Consider the following 24,271-nt stretch of genomic DNA (forward strand, 5'->3'; position numbering starts at 1 on the left):
TCTCCTCTGGGCTATGCCAACCCTCACTTCACCTAGTGATATCCCCTGTGATATCCAGCTCCTGACACTGGCTACTCACAGAAATTCCAGTTCTTCTCCACCCAAAGATGCAGTGTACCCCGGTTTTACCTTATTTCCCTGCTCCTGTAAACCACAAAGCACTTGTGAGCATGTATAATAAAACAAAAGTAGGTTTATTTAAGAAAGAATAAAGATTTAACTAGAAGTGAGAGAAAGTGATGGAAACAACTGGTTACACTACAAAATAAAACACTTAACTTGTCCAACAATTCACAATAGTTATATTTCCTATATAATAAATATATAGTCTATGTACTTATAGACTATATAAATATGTAACTTCCCCCACAAAGTTCAGTCCACTGCAGAGCTGGCTGGTTTCAACAGAACCAGAATCCAACAATCCTGGAAATCCCTTGGACGTCCTTAGTGAATGAATCCAGAGTGCCTTTCCCTACACTCTGCTGTACTGAAATAGTAGAGCTTTTTATAGATACCTTATATGTTACTCTTTATTGATAAATATCTTGTAAGACATATTTTGTGCAATGAGTTTACCAGGTCTGAGGGGAGAGTTGTCTGCAAAGAATAGGGGAGCATTTGCCAAGAGGTCTCTGTATCACAGGGATGACCTGGGTAGTTGTAGGCTGGTTAACCTACAAGATGAAATCATAGAACAGCTGATATGGTAATTCAATCAATGAAGAATTAAAGGATAATAGAATATTTAATACCATTCAAGATGGTTTTATGGAAAATAGGTCTTGTCAAACAAAACTTGTTATTGTTTTTTTAGGAGATTTCAAATTTTGTAAAGGTAATTGACAAAATACTCAGATGTATCACTATATCAAATTAATGCAATATATATTAAATGGATTAAAAAGCAATTTCAAAATATAGTTATTAGTGGTGAATCATCATCAAATGGGGATATTTCTAATAGGGTCCTGTAGAGATCTGTTCTTGGCCTAATGCTATGCAATATCTTTATCATTGTTCTGAGGGAAAATATAAAATTATTGCAGGTAAATTTTGCAGATGACATGAAGAATGATAGAGTGGTAAATAAATTTAAGAAAAAAGAACAATTCAGTTTTTCAGAGTGATCTGAATCATTGGTAAACTGGGTGCAATCAACCATTTTCATGCAGCCCAAAGCAAAGTCATTCATACAAAGCATATAAGTCAAATTTACATGACAGAGTACTGTATTTTGGAAAAGTGTGACAGTAAAAAGGACATTGGGGGTCGTGGTGAATAATTAAGTGAATATGTTCGCCCAATGAGATTCTATGACTAAAAGGGTAACACAATTCTTTCATGCAGGGGAATGTCAAGTAGGAGTTGGGGGTGGGGGGTGATGTTACTTCTATATGCGCTATGAGAGACCATTTCTGAAATGGTGTGTCAGTTTCTCACATCCACATTCAAAGAGAAGGTTAACAGGTGACTTGATCATAGTCAAGGTACCTACATAGCAAGAAGATTTCTGATACTAGAGGGCTTCAGAAGACAAAGACATAACAAGCGACAATGGCTGGAAGTTGAGGCTAGACAAATTCCAATGGGAAATAAGACTAAAAAAATAATAATTAAGGTAATTGACCAGTGAAACAAGAAGATGATGCATTCTCCATCACTTGAAGTCTTTAAATCTAGACAATGTCTTCAAACAGATATGCTCTACTTAAACCATAAATTATGGGCTTTATATAGGAATTACTGTGAAACTCTGATTTATTCAGTATATCAGACTACATGATAATAACGTCCCTTTGTCTTTTATTTAAAAAAATAAATCTACAAATACAGTATTTCTAAAAACTGGCAAATAGTTCAAATAAGAATATACTGTAGTTTGCCGCCACCTTCTCTGTTGCCTCCATACCATATGGGATAGTGCTGTAATTTCCATGACAGCAGTGCCTCACAGATTGTACATTGAATACTGAAATCGAGCTCCCTACAATAAAATAGAAGAATGATCAAGGAGGTGCCCTAATGTCATGATGCAGTTTGGTAACACATTCTGACATCCAATAAAAAAATTATAAACAATGGTAATCTATTATAGAGGGAAGAGGGGAAGCAGCAAATATACAGTCTATGAATAAAAGGCAAGAAATCAGCAGGTTTAAAAGTCATGAAGCTACAGTAAGAATTAAGAAGTTATTTATATTTGCTCAATAAGACCTTTTCAGTTTCCATGTGACAGTCCAGCTAATGTACCTATTAAGTAAGTGGCGCACAGGATCCTCCAGAGACCCTTTTTTTGGCTTCAAAACACATATCTGCAAATGAAAATAATCTTTTGAAAATAATCTGCCTTCTTTTTCTTGGGGGAATTTAGGTTAAATCAACCAGGAAGAAATGGGAGTTAAGACTCTTGAGACCTTTTCCTGGTGTTAAAAGGGAAGCCAATTTTCTGTGAAAAGTCATTTGTTTTTCCAGCAAAGAGAAAACAGGAGAGAAAGATGCTTAAAAGCTTAAAAATAAATCAGTAAAACAAATGCATGAATTAAAAATGGGATCAAATCTAAATTCTGAATTAAATTCCACACAAATGCTTTGCCTGAACCCCAAAGGCTGGCACAAACAAAATAACTTCTACAGTTCACCCTCTTTTTTTTTTTTTTAACAATGCTGCTCCATACCAGCATTATTTATATCCCAGTGATAGTATATTACTGTACATGTATACAGTATGTTGGTGTTTCAAAATCTAATATTTATAGTATATATTTCCTCTGATTTATACTACAGCAGTTTGCTAATTGGAATCAGAATAGAAATTTTAATAATTCATTACTTTAAAACAGTGGAACTGGGGTGTATGCCAGTTTGTCAACACACCACTATTAACAATTAGATTGACTTCATTTTCCTGCTAAGATTACATATCATTCTATAAGACTTTCATATTGATTTTGAATTTTTTTATTTTACATTACAATTTTATTCAATTAATATGTACACTCTGGAACTATCATTCTCACTCATATGATACAAGTGATAATGTGTGCAGATCACACCTCACCAACACACTGTAATTCACTTAACCCACGTATGTACTTTGCCCAAGCGCTGCCCAAACTCTCACACCCTAGAGAGGGGATGAAGGAATTACATGAATCCTCGAGTTAGAACAAAGGATATACAAATCAATTTTTTCATTGGAATGCCCTGCCCTCTCCTTCCTAGTTAGCAATATGGGGCAGGCAGGGTGGTCAGGCATCTGAACACTTGGTTATGACCCCCAGGTAGAGAAGCCAAGATTTACAGGGTAGTTACATGAGTTCCCCAGAACATGGACTATACATGGTTCATTCAAGGTTGCCATAGTATGGCATGTGACATAAAGAAGCAATGCTGCTAACCAAGCTGTAGGTGGTGCCCGTGATATCTGCATGCAGAAAGAGCCCTGTGAATATAGATTTCATCCAACCAATGAAGAATAGGGTGAGGTCAACTACCTCCAGTATCAGGATTCACATGGGTGGAGAGGACAGTGGATGGTGCTAAAACTTCTGCCTCTCTCCTCATTGACTCCAGAGAATTTCCCAAGTGAAGGTAGTACAGCCAGATGCTGCCAGCAGCCAACAATAGGAGCCAGCACAGGGCCTCTGCATCTATAATCCTGGCCTTTTGCAGAATGTAGCGTTTCTGGCCAGAACTATTGCTTCTTCCACAGGGAATACTAGTGGGTGGGAGAAACAATGTGCAGCAGACTTTGTAAGGGAAACCTCAGTTTCTTTCCCCAAAAAACTCCTTCCAAGGGTTTTCCATGTGAGGGAATGTCCTTGATTTCCAACTAATAGCAGCTACCATATGATGGTTATAATAGCGCTTTATAAATAGGTCATGTCCTGAAAATACTAATGAACATAGGAAAGAAATAATATGATATTAGATTGTCAAATTTTATTCATGTATATCTGGAAGAAAACATTAAATATTGTTACTGTTTACAAGACTACAGTTAAACAAACAAACAAACAAACAAACAAACAAAACAAAACAAAAAACAAGCTGCCATGTAGCTTAGGGGAAACCTGAAATTTGTAACTCAATCCCTGGACATATTAAAAGGGCAATAGGTACAGAATATAAGATCCTTCAGGAATAAAAGAATTCTCACATTTTTACTAGTGAGAGCAGCACTGTACTCTGAGTCTCCAGCATTCACTGCTACATTTTACAGCAAGAGAAAGCCTTTTTTCCAGGGCAGAGAGGATTTAAGGGGATGAAATCATATGAATTCTCAAAGCCTTCAGGCAGGCAGGACTTCTAGATAAACACTGTGAACTTTTAAACTTGGGATTGTTTGGAGCCTTGATAATCTAGGCTTTGCCTGCATTACCTTTCTCTGTATCTTTGAATAGCATTATTTTGCATGTAATCTTTCCTGGATAAAATGTCCCAAATGAGCATGTGAGTGTAACCTTAAAAAACATAAATAGCATACACAATACATATATCACTGAAATGAACATCTGTATAAAGCCTCCCATTTACTGATATACATTATACAGCATGCTGACTACTTTACGTTACATAATTTTTAATGAAAATAATATTTTATCCCAATTTATTATATTATTAAATTACTTGGAATGCACCTGTTTCTGTCTACAAAATTTTATTTTTCTATTTCCCTTCTTTGTTTCACCTTAAAGTGCAGATTTTTCATAGGAAGGCAAAAATGGAAATATTGTGGTGAGAAGCATCTAAGTTTGTAAGGGCACTGAAAGTCTTAAGATCAGCTTAGAATGCATTTTACTTTTATTTCATTTGACCAAATATGACTTTTTGTGCTTTGACTTATATTCACTTAAAATCTATCTTTGTAGTTAATAAATTTGTTTATTCTACCTGAAGTAGTGTATTTGGTTTGAAGCGTGTCAGAGACTCCCCTTGGGATAAATATCTTTGTTAAATTGACAAACTCATTAAGCTTAAACCGTCCAGCAGGCATAACTGGACGTTGCAAGATGGAGGTTCCTAGGGTTGTGTCTGAGACCAGAGATATTGGCTAGTGTCATTCGGTTGCACAATCAAAGGAGCAGTTTACATGCTAGAGGCTGTGCGTGAACAGCCCAGGAGTGGGAGTTCTCACAGCAGAGCAGGGTAAGGCTGGCTCCAAAAGTCGAGGATTAGAGTGATTTAGCAGATCACCAGTCCAGATAACACCATGGGAATGTCACAATGACACAGTGAGCAGATTGTATGTGCGGCTTGTTACTCCAAGTGGAGTTCACACATTAAGCACTGATATTTGTGATGTTAAGTGAATCTTAAGTGCAGTGGCTAAGAACAGTCAGGAGAAGGTCACAATTTTGTTATTTTCTGTTTGTTTATTTTGGGTGAGAGAAATAAGCACAAGAAAGCAGAAAAAATGACTACCAGTGAGACAGCTACAAAACTAGAGCTGGCCAGCCTGGAAGTGTAAGAAGAAGGAAAGGGACTGTGAATTTCAAATGTGGCAGGCAGAATGAGGCTCAAAAAAGAGAAGGTTTCACACAGAAGGGCTATGGGAGAAAAAGAGAGAGAAAGATAAGAAGAAGAGAGAGAAAGTGAGCAAGAGAGAAGAAAGAGAATGAGAGAGAAAATACCAGCTGTACCTGCTAGAGAAGCAGAACCAGAGGCCCCCAGCCACAACGACTCCCATCACTTCAAAAATCCACAAATGGGAACGCTTATGTCCTATATACAGTGAAGAGGACAATATTGCTGAACATCTGACCACCTTTGAAAGGCTGTGTGTAATAAATGAAATCCCTGATGATAAGAGAGTTCCTACCCTGTTTGCGAAATTAACTGGTAAAGCTTGAAATGTATTCAATGGAATGTCTATTGAAGATGCTTTAGACTACTGTAAATTTAAAAATACTGTTTTGCAAAGTTTTCAGATTACCCCAGAAACATATAGAATTAAATTTAGGAATTTTAAGAGGGATATTGGGATGAGTAATGGGGAATATATAAACAAAATGAAAGATTTGTTGGGAAAATGGGTGAGGGGAAAAGAGGTGGCAAGTTTTGAAGGAATACTTGATCTTGTTGCTCAAGAACATTTCCTAAGCATATGTAAGGCTGATGTAAAGCAGTGTCTATGGGACAAAGATGTAAAGACTGTGGATGAGATGGCTCTTTTAGCTGATGCCTTCAACTAAACAGACTCAGGCTTCTATTGAGGGTAGGCCACAGAAAGAGGGGTTTAAAACTGGTGGGAAGGGAGGATCCCATTTTGCCCCTGGGAAGAGAAAAGGGGATTGAGAGCCTAAACATTCTCTTACCCAAAAACATTCCTCTACTGGTAACTCCTATCCCAAATTTTCTGTAAAAGCAGAAGAACCCATAAGGTGCTATCAGTGTAATTCTAGTGATCACCTGAGGAATAACTGCCCTGTGCTGGGAGGAAGCAGGCAACCAATAGCTCATGTTAGCTCTGCTGTCCTCAACACAGAACCCCCCCCCCCAAGCAATTGAAATCTATCATATTGGTTTTGTGAGGTTAGCCTCTGCAGAACCAGATATGGAGCATGTTAAGGCCGTCCAAATTGATGGCAGGGAATATTTGGGGCAGAGGGATACAGGGGCCCAGATCTCTCTGGTTAAGCAGAGTGTGATCCCAAAGGCCAGTATGCTACCTGGCCAAATGGCAGAGATTGTGGGGGTGGGCGAAAGCAGATTCCTCATACCACGAGCTAAAATCCATGTGGTGTTGGAAGGTTTGGAAAAATGTTTTGAATGTGGGGGTAATGAAACACGTCTTAGTCGACCTGCTTCTTGATAATGATTTTTTCCGTGTAGCTCAGGTTAAAGTATTTGCCTACAGCAGGAGGGAGTTTTATGCTGGGACACCCGAGGGGAAGGCTAAGGTCCCAGGAACTGCTGAGAGAATGGGAGAGAGTCTCCTTTATTCTTCTGCAACAGGGGGAAGCCACATGCTTCCAGATGGGAGGGTGTGACCAACTCCTGCACTGCAGCTGGAGGCAACACCACATCAGGAAGGGATGGGGGTGTAATGCCTGCCAGGGAGAGAACTGCTCAGGTTGTTAGTTGCCAGCAGGTCGCAGCTGAACCAGGTGTTTATATGATAACAGATAGGTCAGGTATATTTTTTAGTTGTCCTCTCTCTTTTCAGATCAATAACTAAACACAATACTCAATACCATGCCCATTCTGGCATCATGGTTGAGTAGTTTTATAGAATTCTCAAGAATTAGCAGGTTAAATGCACATTGCAGCATGGAGGAGAGGGGATGCATATCTTGTACAAGCATAATTGAGATATAGCTCTGCTACACATATAGTAGTACAGGGCACATTCAATATTTTTTAGCCATGGGCAAGGAGCCACAGCTGTTTCTCAGGATTCTATTCAGTTGGATTTCTGAAATCCACAGAATATGCTTGTTCACTGAAATTACTTTTACTCTCTGCTTTCACTGCCACAGCCGTACATATCATCAGCAGAAAATTCACTAGGGTGCTAAAAACAATTTCTAATGATTTCAGAAGTGAGACTTAATATTAATAAATGATCTACAATAGCTCATCAGCAATGCAAGACAACTTCCAAATGAAATTTCAAATTTATTCAGTGTTTTTGCTTACGGAGAACCAGGAGAAACTTGCAAAACAGTAAACCCAAATAACATTCAGACATAGCTTAACATCCCTCTGAATAACCACAGCAAAATATTCTGTGGAGTTTAATCTAAAAAGACAACCTGGAGTAACATTTTTAGAAATGTTCACTCATCACTGATTTTACTAAATGCTTCTATTGATATCAATGGATGTTTTACCGTTGACAGAGTGGCAGCAGTTAGGCCAGAGCTGAGTTCTTCTGAAAATTCTTCCACTAATCTCCTCCAGATTCTAGAACTTCTTATTCATCTTTCTGAAGTATTACACCAATCAAATCCCTCTTCTACCTGCTGTTCTGTTTTTGTGACAAGAATTTTGTTCATTTTCCTTTTCTTTTCTTGAAAGGCATAATTTTGACAATGTTCTTTTGAATAAAACCAGTGATGATAAACCACTTAAGCAAGACCAGACAACTAATAGTACTGCACAGTTAAAATATAAATATGGATCACTGTTCTAAAATTAATGGTGGAACATCTTACTTAAGGAAATGTGCTCTTCAAGAAGCCCCATTTTGGACCACAGAGATATGATATTGAGCAGTGGTTAAAATTCAGTGATCAGATATAATAGGCTATTGCTGAGCCAAAGTGACATAATCACAAGAACATTTTCTTGATAACTGGAAATTTCCCAGTTTTCCAGTAGTCCATTAGTTTAAGTCTAATTCATACAAACATTTGAACTTAATTGGCATGATATTATGGTAATGCCTGAACTATTGTCAGTTTACTTGCACAGAGTTGACAAGTTACAGATAATTGAATTTTATTCCCTTAGAAAATTTCCAGAAAGCAGGATGAGACATACTGCTTGCACACCAGCTGGTCATTTTGTATACTGGGTATTAAAAATACCATAAATGAAACTTTTAATAATTTCAATTAATAACTGATGAAATTAGACTTCCTCTCATAAGATCATTTTCTTGTATGGACCCTTCACATTTTGAGATTTTTTTGCTGAAATACTATAAAGTGAATTGATAAGCTCAACTGGTGAAGAAATTTCTGGTAATTCCTAATGATAAAGTGAAACCTATCAAAATAACATTAAACATTTTTTTCTATTAACATATAATAATATGTAATGGTATTGTCATGAGAAAGTGTAAATGAGGAAATGGTAGTTCCAATAGCATTGGATCCAAATATTCATTAACTATCAGTGTTATCACCCACACCCCTAGACTGTACTGGGGTTGGCCAGGCCCATTGCACCCAGGTCCAGAACTGAGGTATCTAAGTACTCAGACTTGTATTGCCACATCTTTCTGTATAAAGTTAGCCAAAAATGAAAGATTAGATATTTAAAGCTAGTTTGCAAGATTGTCAATGTCAAGTGATGCAAAAGACAGCACAGCTGTCTCCTTAAGAAAAAGTCTTGTACATATTGTCTAAGGGAAATGTTAATAGTTTTCATCAAAGATGAGACTAGTTGTTCCCTGATGGCCTGCATCAGTCATAAAGGAATAAGTTCTCTACAGTCATGGCATTTTTTTTTATAATCTGTATGTTCCAATCAGTCTGAAGCATCTGTTGTCAAAACATCTTTCATCTTATTTCATCTATTGCAGGTCATATGAAAATGAAGCCGGAGAACAGAGACTACCCTTTTGATGGCTCAAGATAAAAAATAAAATAAACAGATAAAAGAGATAAAGATAAAAATCTTTTGGGAGAATAATAAAGACTCTTGTGGCCTTCTGAAAGAGCTCCAATTCCCTTGACCAGTAAGGGCAGACGATCAGCACAAGTCCCTCATCCCAACAATGTAAGTCTGTCCCAACCTCTGAACTGACAAAGGCAATGATCAGACCATGACAAATTCAAAAGTGCTAACTACCTAACCTACAATCCCAATCCAGAAACTAAATTAAGAGTGTGGCAAATTATGTGAAATGAGACAGTTATTACATGTGCTAGTTCCATGGCCAATATATTAGTTAAGAAATCTTGAGCTGATTCAAAAGATGTCATGAGATGGCTGTTAAGGCACAAAGCATTAGCAGCCATAGAGGCTCCAACGCCACTGTGGTGAGGAAACCCATAAACTCATGCAGGGACTTCCCTCTCTGGCAAGTGACTGGTACAGCAGAACCAGTCCCAGTTTTACTCCATACTCTGTATTCTATCCACTTATGGTGTAGGGCATCTCTTGAATTGCAGATTGGATACAAAAAGCACAGCCATATCACCTCTTCACTGATTCTTCCTCAATTCAGGCTGAGCTGAATGCCTGGCCATAATCAACTGCATCAAAAGCAGTCTAGCAGTATCACCCAACAAGCCTTCAGTGATGCAATGCAAACCATTTGCATGAAATCATGGACATCTGAAACTTTATTAACCATTGATCATGCACTTAGCATCACGAATCTAAAACCGGCATCTTTGTTTAGCAACACCACACTGAGAGTTAATGACAAGTAATAAACCTCTCAGTTCTGGTTACACTGCAGACATGATTTCTTTCTGCCTTGTCTTCCTCTGTCTGCTACCACAGAGATCAACGAACCCAAGCACTCACCATCGATCTCTCCCCCAAGGCCTCTCTAACCCTGGTTAGAGTAACATTGTGAGAGAGAAAGAGAAACAGTTTGGAACCAAGTGGTGTGTGTGTTTGCTTGTAAAATAGAGAGGTTCTCGGGGGCAGGAGGGAGAGGAAAATGGAAGAAGGGCTGTGGGAAGTCACATGATGTTTCTAGGAAAGCTGACAGTGACCCACTTCCAAATTATAATGTCTTCACAGTGAGAAGAACAGTGGTGATTTAGTTTCCTGTTCCACTGTTTCCACAGTACTATAGGATTTACATGGGAAAGCTAGAGTTTGGTACGTGTTAGATGTCTATATTTGTTTTCCTGGGTGATGTGGTTTCAGCTGGCTAATTTGCATGGCATTTCTAGAGAATTCATACACTGAGCATTAGCTAGTGATATCTGAAGAACTTATTGATTTAATTTATAATAGACTTTACTACTCAGTCTATTAAATCAGTGGATTAGGGAATCCTCTCTCTCTTTTATTATCTTTAGCAAGGATGTTGCTGCCTTCAGTGGCAACTATATCTTTCCCTGGTAACATTCTTGGCAGCTATTTTATGTTTGTGTGTGTATCATTGTGACATTTTAATTGTCAATGATCTCTCTTCAGAACTCAATAGGCTAAATTCCATCCACACAAACCCACTAATATCAGGATTACAGTATACAAATCCTGATATTAGTGGGTTTGTGTGGATGGAATTTAGCCTATTGAGTTCTGAAGAGAGATCATTGACAATTAAAATATATATATAATTTAAATTAATCTCAAAGTTGCCTGAGTTTTCCTATACCTACTTGCAACTGTGCAAAAACCAAACAAACAAAAAACCAAACCAAAACAAAAAAAACACCCTGCACAAAAGTGGCATATAACTCATTTTTAAATATAAATGCATAAAACCTTTGTGAATATCTAAACTTACTAACTACAGAAACAGTGTAAACAGTAACTACCTCCTCAAGCTGATAAGTTAATCATTTCAAGTTAACTAAGAAGAAATGGGATACTGTTTTCACCTGACAGTTGAAACTACTCTGACTGTACTGTAATCGTTGGTTAAGCTTCCCAGCACTGCAGCAACAGTGAATCCTCTTTTGCTTTCACATTATGCAGCCATAAACCATTCAGAAATGTTACTTACTCAATAGCAAGTAACACCATGCTGTACTTGTGATCATCTTTTACCTGCAATAAGCAATCTTACCTAATTGAATCTATTTATTTAAATATTTGAAATATAAAATGCTTGTTGGAAGCAGAAAAAGGCTCAGATTCTCATGGTACATATCCGATATAAAATATTATTATTTGTTAAATACATTGAATACATATCAGTGCCAGAACTGATTACAAAAAATTGACTTTAGGACGCATTTTGTATCTTTTTGTTTTATACTAATATTGAAAGCTAGATCATTTTATCATCTAGAAACATTTTCCAGAAAATAATTAACACACAGATTTTGTTGGTTAGCTGTCAGAAAACATTTTAGTTCTCAATTTCATCTACTTTTCTTCCACTTTTCCTATGTTCTCTTCACTTTTATCACTCAAATTTTTTCTCTTTTTAAAACTTTAATTTTATCTTTTTCAAAGAAATAAAAATACAAGATATGCTAACAGAATGTGCCATCACTTCTGCAGTAAAACATAACATTCCAGTCCCCTATTTCTTAACAGTTATTTTCAAGGACAGTGATTCTGATTCCCTTGAACTAGTGTAACTCAGGAATTACTCCACTAGAGTAAATCAGAAGTAAATAATTCCCATCATTAAAGTTGGTCAGGAAATTTTTTTGACAAAGTAGTCCCCTCCGCCCTCCCCCCCCGCCCCGGAAAAATGTCAATTTGTCAAAATCAAAACTTTTAATGGGAATGTACCAATTTTAATGAGACTTTGATCAGAAAAATTTCCCAAGTCCAGGATAGAATTGTGGTCAACATCAGAGAGAGAGAAAGAAAGAGAACAATACCCCAGAATAGCCAACATCCTGGTGGCTAGGGCATTCACTTGAAATGTGGAAGATTCAGAATCAAGTCGCTGATCTAAATCAGGAAGATTCTTCCATATCACAGTGGGTAACCTAACCACCGGGCTATTCTGGGGTCTTTTTCTCTGGGTGTTTAATCGAAAAACTTTGAAAAGTCTTGGTTTCATACCAATGGGGAATGGGAAATTTTGAAATCTTGTAAATTTTCATGGGACAGGAAAACCATTTCCTGACCAGCTCTACCCATCATTGATTGCATTCTGTAAGCAGCGCCCTTTACCAACCTGCAGTATAAAAAAGTCTACACACTTTAAAATCCGAACTCACCTAATTCTAGGGGTTTAGTTTTACAACAATAAAGTAACAAACACGAGCTCACACTTTCTACTAGGTTTGACTGTTCAGAGGATTTTTTCCCCTTAGGAATGTTCAGTCCACAGTTTACATCTTTCTTCTCTCTGAGAGAGAATCCCACTTCCTTTATAGCCAGATAGTGATGACAAGTCATCTCAGTGAGTCAACAGGACTATTTTAAACCTTCCCCAGAAGTACCAACACTAGAGGGAGGGTGTTTCAGGAAAACACTGCCAGCCCGATACATTCTCACAACTAATTGCAAACAAAAATGTATGAGTATAATATCAGAGGCCTTTTAATAGAATTGACTAAATAAAATAAAGCAATGATGGTTTAGAGATGAGAGACAAAAAATAATCCTCTATTTTTATCTGTGTTAATCTCCACAAACTATGCTTGTAATCTGCATCATATTCTGTTCCAAACATAAAACAGCTATCTAAGAATTACTCCACCAACAACACTACAAACAGACTAACGGTAACCTAAGACATATTAACTAGAGACCACGTAAATCTAAAAAATGTATTCTTAGTTGTTGTCAGGTTTTTTTATCTCCTGCTTCTGTCTCTATCTCTGCTTTCATCTCCTTTCTTCCTCTTTTTTCTTTTCCACCTAAACTGTCTGCATTTCCAGGGCTGTTTTCGTGGTCACCCTTCCTGTCTGTCTGTTTTCATTTCCTCCTAGTTTCAGTCTATTGTTTTCTCATTTTTTCTTTCTTCTCCTTGCTACTGTAGTAGAGTACACTGCTCTGAATTTGCATAAATGGAATTGAATTAACAGGTAAAGTCTAAGACCCTGATCCTGCCAGGTAGTCCACTTACCTGTTTAAAATGAAACACATGTATGAGTGTTTGCAGGACTGGGCCTCACATACTCAAGACATTCTTAGTACATGCTGATATTGGAACAGTAATCCACAGAGGATTCATACTATACCATTTCTTTGTAATTGTACTAAAATATAGTGTTTACATATTTTATGTTCCATCTGTAAGAAATATACTGTACTTACATAAATAACGTACATTCATGGGCAAATCTTTCAGTATTTACTTAGGCAAAACTTCCACTGGTTTCAATGGTGAGTTTCACCTGAACATAGACCGAATGAGAACTTCAGGATTTGGGCTCATCTTTACAAACTTACAAATATCAGGAAACAGTTTTGATATTTTGTAAACTGTACAAAGAGATTAAACTAAAATACCTTGAAATGTTAACAGCAACTTTGATGGTTTCAAAATACTTAGATATTTAATACAGATAATGGCCCTGATTCTCCAGCTGAAGTGCACCCGGCACAAGCCCAGAAGTAGAGGGCAAAGGTGGTTTTAAGTCACCATTGTGGCCCATGCCTAGATCCTAAGGCTGTCCAGGTGCTGCTTCTGTCTTTGGCATAAGTTAAAGCAATTAAAAGGCTTGTTTTAGTCTATGCCAACTGCAGACAACCCCCAGGACCCATTATAGCAGCCCAGTATACCTTTCCATGGCCACTCACCTAAACTGGCAGCCCAGGGAGGAACAGTTTAGGAGATGCTATGATGATTCTGTACTGCTAGAGAATCACCCTATGCAAGGGAAGTTATCTTGTGACTATGGAAACTAGACTTAAGACTGTTTTGATCCCGGGAGAGTTGCAAAGCAGCTCCATTATACTGATTAATCAGAGCAATATTCTGAAGATTTCATTATTGGAAAGAGTTTCTTTCCAAATGGTTACTCTGATAAAATAAAAGTCTACTGAGTAAATTATTCCTTATTTGTGGAAAAGCAAAGAATGCTAGAAAATAATCAGTACCTTGTGGCGTAATCTTACTAGAGGCTGATAGGGCTTAAAATCATATCCTTCCTTGACTGGCCACCCTTCTGCTCCCAGCGAAATGCATCCAAGAAATAAAACAGCTGACCACCACATAAACATCCTTACTGGTTTCCTCCTGTCAAAATAAAAAATAGTAAAAGATTAATGACAGATCTTAATAAATCATTTTCCCACAAATAATCTAATAAAAACTAAAAAAAATAAAATTCCATTTGAAGACTAGAATAGATGCTATCAAAATTATCAAGCATAATCCATTTGATAGTCAAAAAAATGATGGGCTGGTGTTTAGGAATCAAAAAATGACTAAGTTGTATTAGACTAAATATTTTTAATCAGCATTCAGCACTTATAACATAGTACATAAAAGAAAAGTGTTGAAGAAAACAAAAAGAATTAAAACTGAAGAGGAGAAAAGAAGTAGAACACCAATGACAGTGATTTTTGTTTATAAGCATATTCTCAAACATTGCACTGTCTAGTGGAGGATGTCATCTCTAGTATATATTCGCTATTCTAGTTATCATACAGGACATGTAAACGTAAGCTGTATGCAATGCATTGTACATGTGAACACATACCTTAATATATCCCAATATGCTGGTGAGCTTCTTAAATCAAGGTACTGAGGCACACATTTTATGAGCTTCATTAATTATGTCTGCACTCAATGTGTATTTCTATTCCACTGACTAAAATCCCGAAGTCTTGTTCCAGTATGTGATGCAATGAGTAAAAACTGGGTTAGATTCTTTGAGAGAAAACTCTTCTTTGATTGTTTCAAAAACCACAGCTGAGCTGTGGCTGAGCTCAGTTAGCACATCTTAGGAAGGTTGTGAGGGAACAAAGATTCTGGAACCTGTCAGGGACTACTCTGATCATTGGCATAAAATAGACACTAATGGCTAATTCTGCTGACTTTGTGCCCACCAGAGGTGGCATAGAGAGGTCATAATGAATCCCAGAAGTAGGGCCTCAATCAGGAACCTGGACAGTCTATCCTCAAGACATCACACAGAGGAGGATTAGGGATTAGGAAGGTTTTATGTGTTTATTTAATGATTTGTTTAGTGTATTTCATTAAAACTTTTATTTTATATGTGTATATCCCCTAGCGTATGAGACAGGGAAAAATAATTTTAAATATATAAAATAAATATCATGTGAATTGGTACTACTCTAGCCATCACCCAGAATTAAAGGGGATATTGTTTGTATCTTTGTTTTGTTCTACTATATTCAAGATGCTGTATCTATAAGCATACATTGAGAAACTTGATCTTGGTTATGCTGGTTTATATCCTGTAACACCAGTAAACTCAGAATTTAACATATACTCCATCACCCCTCCCTGCTCAGCTCACACACACACACACACAGATTTCTAGTTTGGTCACTGAGCTGAAATATCAATTATTTGCTCAGCTCTGGTCTTCTCTATTCACATTGTAAAATCTTTGGGGCAAGGACTCTCTCCTACTATGTGTTTATGAAGAATCTAGCACAATGGTACCAGGATCTTGGCTGCTATAGTAGTACAATAATAAATAATAATGACTACTCCCATTCAACAAAGTTTGGTGGGATGAGGAAGGAGAAAAGATAAAGGTAGAATGAGGGGCAGGGTGAGTAAATCCAACAGTTTATGGATTCACCAACCATTGCATACATTCCTCAAAGAATGGAGGAGCAGGAATAGTAGGAGTCACTGTTGGTTCAAAATTGTAACAGTCCATTGTCTTTGTTGGGGAGAAGGATTTAAGCAATTTTGCCTTTGAGGAACTCTCCTTTGCCAACCCTAATTACCTGGGCTTGGTACAGGTGCAAGGTAAATCTCTATTACCAGCGACCTATAAAAGATATATCATGCTCTGTGCACATTTATGATACTATAGAAATTACAATAAAGTATACGGCATGCTCTGCTGAAAAGGATGGAAAGCCCACTTGTAAAACCATAGAGTTCAAAAGTATTCCACATAACTCAGAAAACTGCAGCTTCCATTCCGAGTTGTTTCTGCAATTGAAACAAAGCATCTTGCTTTGTGTTTAGAAAGCCCTCAACATTTTGGGAACTGCTGCCATCTAAATACTGAATAATAATTACCTCAAAAGGGTTGATTCAAGATCAAAGTTTCTAAAGATTTAAAATAGCCTCTCAATCCTGAGCCTTCTTAGGCCTGGTCGACACTACACATTTAAACCAGTTTTAGGAGCGTTAAACCGATTTAATGCCACACCCGTCCACACTAAGAGGCCCTTTATATCGATATAAAGGGCTCTTTAAACCGGTTTCTGTACTCCTCCCCAACGAGAGGAGTAGCGCTAATATCGGTATTACCATATCGGATATGGGTTAGTGTGGCCGCAAATTGACAGTATTGGCCTCTGGGCAGTATCCCACAGTGCACCACTGACCGCTCTGGACAGCAATCAGAACTCGGATGCAGTGGCCAGGTAGACAGGAAAAGCCCCGCGAACTTTTGAATATCATTTCCTGTTTGCCCAGCGTGGAGCTCTGATCAGCACGGGTGGCGATGCAGTCCGAAATCAAAATCCAAAAAGAGCTCCAGCATGGACCGTACGGATGTGATCGCTGTATGGGCAGGCAAATCTGTTCTATCAGAGCTCCGTTACAGAAGATGAAATTCCAAAGCATTTTTAAAAAGACAGAGGCCACAGCAGGGACTCAGCACGCTGCTGCGTGACAAACGTAACGGAAAGCCAAAGAATCAAATGGACGCTCATGGAGGGAGGGAGGGGGAACTGAGGACTCAAGCTATCCCACAGTTCCTGCAGTCTCTGAAAAGCATTTGCATTCTTGGCTGAGCTCCCAATGCCTATAGTGTCAAACACATTGTCCGCGGTGGTTCAGGGCATAACTCGTCAATTTACCCCCCTCACCCACCCCCAGAAGTAAAAGGGAAAAAAATCCTCTCTTGACTCTTTTAAATGTCACCCTATGTTTACTGAATGCTGCTGATAGACGGGATGCTGCAGCAGTCAACGGCAGCATCCTCGCCCCCCCTCATGGGTGGCTGATGGTACAATATGGCTGATATCCATCATCATCATCAGCCTTGTGGCAGATGGTGCAGTGCAAAAGGACTGGTATCTGTCCTCATCATCAGCCTGTGAGTGCCCCTGGCTGGCCTCCGGTGAGGTCGGCTGGGAGCACCTGGGTAAAAAACCCCTGATCATTCCCAGTAGATGGTACAGAACGGCTGGTAACCATCTTCATCATAGCAACAGGGGGCTGAGCTCCATCAGCCCTCACCTTTCATGTGTAAAGAAAAGATTCTGTTCTGCCTGGACTATCATAGCAGCGGGATGCTGGGCTCCTCTCCCCCACACTGCTTAATGTCCTGTCTGGACTATCATAGCAGCTGGAGGCTGCCTTCCCCTCATTTTATCTCACTAACAAGTCACTGTTTCTTATTCCTGCATTCTTTATTACTTCATCACACAAATGGGGGACACTGCAACGGTAGCCCAGGCTGGGGGAGGAGGGAATCAACAGGTGAGGTTGTTGCAGGGGCACCCCCTGTGAATGGCATACAGCTCATCATTTCTGTGGGATCTGACAGGGAGCGGCTGTGCTCTCTGGTTCTCTGATACACTGGTTCTCTAGTACACTTGCCCCATATTCTAGGCAGGACTGATTCTATTTTTAGATACCATAAAGGAGGGATTGACTTGGGGAGTCATTCCCATTTTTGTCTTTTGCGCCCCTGGCCGATCTCAGTCAGGGGCACCTATGACAGCAGCAGATGGTACAGCACAAAAGGACTGGTAACCATCATCTCATTGCCAATTTACAATGGCATGGTAGATGGTACAGAACGGCTGATAACCATCTGTGCTATCATGCAAAAGCAAATGAATGCTGCTGTGTAGCGCTGCTGAATCGCCTCTGTCAGCGGCATCTAGTACACATACGGTGACAGTGACAAGAGGCAAAACAGGCTCCATGGTTGCCATGATATGGTGTCTGCCAGGGCAATCCAGGGAAAAAGGGCGCGAAATGATTGTCTGCCGTTGCTTTCCCGAAGGAAGGAATGACTGATGACATTTACCCAGAACCACCCGTGACAATGATTTTTGCCCCATCAGGCACTGGGATCTCAACCCAGAATTCCAAGGGGCGGGGGAGACTGCGGTAACTGTGGGATAGCTACAGAATAGCTACCCACAGTGCAACGCTCCAGAAATCGATGCTAGCCTCGGACCGTGGACGCACACCACCAATTTAATGTGCTTAGTGTGGTCGCGTGCACTCGATTTTATACAATCTGTTTTACTAAACCGGTTTATGTAAAATCGGAATAATCCCGTAGTGTAGACATACCCTTAGAATCAAATCCAAAAAGGCAACTGAAATTTAGTAAGGTGGATTTCATGAACCACAACATGATCTTCCAGGACCCATACTTAATAAAATTGTATTAAAGCTAGTGGTATTTAATTAATGTATTTCACCTTTAGAAATAGTTTTAAAAGGTCGAGATTTCTTTTTAACTTCATATTCAGCCATTTATATTGTAAATAACATTTTAAAATGTGAACATCACGGAGGACACTTTGAAAGACAGTTAATAACACAGGGATAATTTATTTCACAATATTTTGAAGTAGCATCTCTAACTTCAGGTGCTGAAACATCTCAACAGCTATTCTTATTTGCATAGGTAAGGGTCAATTTGTTGACAGCTCAGTGGGAATGCTGAAAATCATGTGACAAACCCAATGTAACTTTTTATGATACACTGAAACTTGAAAGAGATAAAGTTTAAATCCAAATATTCTCCTTGTTCAAAGCCCAGTTATTGGGCATTGCTTTGGATTATGCAGGAATCAAAAAGGGACAGAATCCTCCTGTTTAGATCCAGAGCATCCTTTGTTGCTGCTGCAACCTCCTATTCTGGGGGCAGGGGAGTTGGCTGATGGAACCACATCAGTTACTCAATTTCAGGCTGTTCATACCCATGTAAGGCAGGCCAAGTTTACTCTTTAGGGATACAAATCAGACTGTTAAATTTAAAAATAAATATAAATACACGGGATAGTATGCTAAATATGCTAAATTTCATAAATCATGCACCTTTGATGGCCTTACCTGCACTCTACCCATTACTCCATTATACTAGACTCATTCTAACATTCCAAATCTCTGAGCAGCTCCAAAGTACTGTCATTTTTTTAAATCAACATAGCACACAAATGTTTGCTTCTGGCCCTCATCCCAATATGTAACTTCCATAGCAAAATTGCAGGTGCTGGACATACATCATTCAGTCCCAGGCAAGTGACGGGTTTAAGGTCTGAAATTTTGTGATTAGGATTAAAATAGGAAATTTATGTTAGTGAAAAGGGGACAATCCAAGCTAATGCACTTGCTTCTAGCTCTGGCAGGTCCCTAGATATCAGATTTTCAAATTATGACACACAAAAGAGGCTGCCAGGAATTACTGGAAAGTCATAGAAAGTTCATGTCATAGTTGCTTCTGAGGAAAGGTGAAGTCTTTTCTTAAAACAAATTTTTAACATTCTCTGCTAGTTCAGATTTCCTCACTTTCTGTTAATACACCTTTACCCCAATATAACACTGTCCTCAGGAGCCAAAAAAAATCTTACTGTGTTATAGGTGAAACCGCGTTATATCGAACTTGCTTTGATCGGCCAGAGTGGGCAGCCTTACCCCGCCAGAACGCTGCTTTACCATGTTATATCTGAATTCATGTTATATCAGGTCACGTTATATCAGGGTAGAGGTGTAGTTGTAAGCCTGGGTATCTGTGTGTTTGGTGGAATGCCAGCTTTTGTGTGTTTGACCTATTTTTAACTCATTTGACCTAATAGCAACTGAAGAAAATACCATGCATGTTGATTCATATTGCTTGAGCTACAGTAATCAATATCAGTCTTGTTTCTTGGTACTTAAAAATGACACCTACAGAAGAAGAAATACAGTTGGGAAGGTAATTTATATAAGGTTTCCAGAAAATTCCATTTAGGTACTTACATATGTTCAACCTGTATTATCTGAGCACCTCACATACACAAGACCAATCTTCTTCCTTAACATTATATTCTATAAAAATCAAGAGAAAAACCAATACATCTGTTATTTAAATTGGTGCATTTCTCCTTTTAGGGTTCATGTATCTCCCATTGGTATTGGGAGCCCATATCATATGCTATATTTTATAAATAAAAGTCTTCTGGCTATTCAGATTCTATAGAGAAGTCTGTAGCATTTGTAAATGTCTATGGACGTTCCATATATTCTTCTACAAGATACAAGATACCAAAATTACATCTGGTTGAGAACTCTTCAGCATTATAAATACCTTCCCTCTATCAGACGTATCAGACCTACATTAATGATTGTTTCTTCCAAAGCAAATCCTAACTTATCCTTTGCAAAATGGCATAGGAACAGAGATTGTTTCACTGCACAAAGGGTGGGACAGAATTTGTTTGCCATGCAGGGAGTGGTACTCTTCTCCCCTGTGAAGTTAAACTTCACTGATCTCTGGTTTCTTTTACAAGGGAGATGAATGAGGAGCAGATCAGGCTGGAGGATGTACCACTATGCAGTAGAAAGACTTCTGAATCTGCTGACGGGGACTGGTAATGGTTTCTCCTCCCCTTCACCACATGAACGCTTCAACTCCCTGCCCAGCTAACTGGCATGCACAGTGGGAGAAAGCATTTGTGCAGTAGATACTTTTATCATTTAGATGGATTGCTTTTTGTCATTTGGAATGTACTGAAGGCCCCTGTTCCTCCTCCTACATATGCATAACTCGCAGTGATATTAATGATGGTATATAGGGAGAGAAAAATCAAACTACTTAAAAACAAGCAAAGTTTAATTACGAGGAAGTTATAACTTACTAAGGACCAGATAAAATCTATCCAGGAAGGACCTATAAGAATCACACTTACACTTCTTATAAAAATTGTATGAGAGTCTCCTGTTTGTGTTTCTTATGCATTTCAGAGATATGCTGTATACTGAAACTACCATCTCCACAGACAACAAAGTAAAAAGATGAGGGTTGAGATCTATGCAAGTCATTCTGTTTATTCAGTCTTGAAATAAGAGATAAAATTGATCTTTATATGCAAGCTGACTTACTATTTACTTTCTCTTTTTGTATCCTGCAGCTAATATCCCTATGCCGCCAATGTGTAGGTGTGTGGTAAAAACAAAAAGATACATGAGTAATTACACAGAGGCAGAAGAGTGCCCTAGGAGTCCAAGAACATGACTGTGATTAGAATGTTAAAGTCTGGACTATAATTTATTTTTTACTCATGTTATGGGAACTCAACTAAGCTTAAAATGTGAACAAGTTGGGGAACAGTGGTTATCCTACATACTTATGTCCATGCTCCTGGCACTACTGCTAGTCCTTTATGCTTTTGATTATATCATGCTACATACAACTGCAGTCCTTCAACTCATCTGAAAGCAAGGCTATTTCCTCTAGAGGTTTTAACCACCATGATTTGCAGGGAGCTCAAGTCTTCCCTCTACTCCAGGCTCCAGTCCTGGATATGCAGTGAAACAGCTGCTTTCCCCAAAGTTCAAGCTGTTCCTCTTTATAAGGGCTACTTACTATTTCTGGCTGTTTCTGTATTTATGGCATTCACCAAGCCCTACCCAGCTTTCATTCCCTCTTAGCACAGACCTCCACACCTGTCTCAGTTCAAAACCTAGCTCCCTGGAGAGCTCCGACCAGAAAGCCTCTACTATTGCTCCTTCCAGGTTTCCCACCACATAGTCCTCCCTAGTCCTCTTTCTCCTGAATGTAAAGTTGCCCCTTATATAGTACATCATCCTTTGTTTTAGCAGCCCATGATTCCAGTCTGCAGTGATCTGACCTGTTTGGAGACTACAGCTTCAAAAATTCCTGGCCTTAACAGGGCTGAGGCCCTTTAACAGATGTTCTGGCTCATGCCTGTTCTTAAAGGGCCAGCATGGTCTATTATAGACGGATGCTTTTGCATAAGTAAACTGATTCTGACTCTGTAGGTTCTGTAACTGTTTCTGACTCTGTAGGTTCTGTAACTAGAACACTCTGGTGTTAATTCAAAGTCAGATATGGATGCTACTAATACCAAGCTAACACAGAGGAAAACCAAATATTCCCAGCAGATTGTTGGTATTGAAGAGTTGAAATGGCCCTGCATTATGGAATATTGGCATATATTTCATTGTAATTTTGGAATTCAAGTATACACAAAGAATGGTATTTTTCTTTTATTGTCTCCAGTAACAATGATTTAGAAAAAAAATGTACAAACAAGGAAACTTGACTTCTAATGTTGGGGTAAAGCTTATTTGTATCCAGTATATTGGTGAAAATGTTTGAAAGTAGTTATTTGTTAACCTCTAGCTGATAGTGACCTTGAAGTTAACAGTTATACATGCTAAAACTGGCCATCCACTTTTGAACCTGTGCCTCTCTTGTGCACTGGAGGAAAGTTCCATCGTATAATGAAAATGTAGGCTACAGAATAGTAATTTCACATAAAACTGAGAGGAAAGTCACATTCCACCACTCTTCCATTTAAACTGCATAAATTTTGGCCTCATGTGGTGTGAAAGAATAGACCCCTTACAATTTTAAAAATTATCTGACCTTGAAGAGTTTTTTCTTTGTTCTGGTTCAAAAGAAGAGAAAATTATTACACGTTCAGTCTTCTGACTTCATTGCCTTTTACCTTGATGAGCACTTAAAATGTAAATTAAAGAAGAAATGCAGCTTTTAGGACAGGCTCTGCCTAAAATCCCAGAGGTATGATGTCTGCAGTTCTTATTTGCTGCTCATTTCATTTTTGTCAAAGTCAGACAAAATTTCTCTTGAACTTATTTCATAATGTGATTGCTACAATGATTATTTCTACCTTAAAAAGCCATTGAAGAGGGTACTACTCTTCCTTAAATCAATTACTGCTTTTTATTACATCTTCATAATAAGAGTAACATGATTTACATATTAATACTATTCAATTTTGAGGGCTAAACAAGGAGGAAAATTGACTATATTAAATAAGAGGAGACACTAAAACTTCATCCAAAATCCACACTGTTCCCTTACTGTCCTACATAAGTGGGTACCAAAAGTCATGATTTGGCCCTTTGCACATGTATAATGTCTAATGCAATGGAACCCTAATTCCTGTAGGCACTACCACAACACAAATAATTAAAAATACATTTAATTTGAGAACCACCAGGAAAAATATCATAAAAACATCCTAGAAAAATGTTACTCTTTTATGTTATACTTGGAGGATGTCTGCCATGATTCAACTACAACAAATAACATTATGATCTTTATAGTCTCCAGTGTGCATTGCTTAAGCACCCAAAACACCAACTGATGTTAATGACTACAGACTTGGGCCCTAAGTCTTGTTTGGTTATTGATTTTAATCTAATCATTAAGTATGTAGTAACTGAATAACATTTTCATACATTTGTGTCTTGTGTAATTTTACATTCACATAGAATGGATAAGTTTGAGCATAAAATGGCAGTGCCCTTTTCTAACAGCTCATTACATTAGGATGTGCAGTACATTTATGTACCATGCTTTTACTGCAATATAAAGTAATAGTCAACAATAAGAATTGTAGATAAGTAAGGGAGCTGAGGATAACTGATGGATACAATTCGAAGTTATAGACCAAACTTATCTCAAAGAAAATATAGCATTGAAAGACCAAACAGATTTACCAAAAATCTAATATGTAGAAGGAAAAAAATGTTTTCAGGAAATATACTTGCTCAACAAAAGTAGCTTTTTTTTTTTGGACCCAGCAAGTAAAAAATCCTGCATCCTTTGCATTTTAC

The 24,271-nt window shown here is 38.2% G+C and overlaps 1 protein-coding gene and 1 long non-coding RNA gene across 4 annotated transcripts in view; one reads left to right on the forward strand and one right to left on the reverse strand.

The window, feature by feature from the left end:
• LOC123371889 overlaps positions 1 to 9,512 on the forward strand; it is a 38,634-nt gene extending 29,122 nt beyond the window's left edge. The window contains exon 4 of the long non-coding RNA XR_006579993.1: positions 9,257 to 9,512. This is a non-coding gene — a long non-coding RNA (uncharacterized LOC123371889). The remainder of the gene's footprint in view (positions 1 to 9,256) is intronic.
• The window catches only part of FSTL5 (follistatin like 5), a 626,682-nt gene that overhangs the window by 507,512 nt on the left and 94,899 nt on the right, over positions 1 to 24,271 (reverse strand). For all 3 annotated transcript variants that reach the window (XM_045019769.1, XM_045019768.1, XM_045019770.1), the window contains one exon: positions 14,377 to 14,515. In XM_045019769.1, the coding sequence (XP_044875704.1) occupies positions 14,377 to 14,515 (139 nt within the window). The remainder of the gene's footprint in view (positions 1 to 14,376; positions 14,516 to 24,271) is intronic.

The sequence above is a fragment of the Mauremys mutica genome, chromosome 5, assembly GCF_020497125.1.
Source record: "Mauremys mutica isolate MM-2020 ecotype Southern chromosome 5, ASM2049712v1, whole genome shotgun sequence".
NCBI lineage: Eukaryota > Metazoa > Chordata > Testudines > Geoemydidae > Mauremys > Mauremys mutica.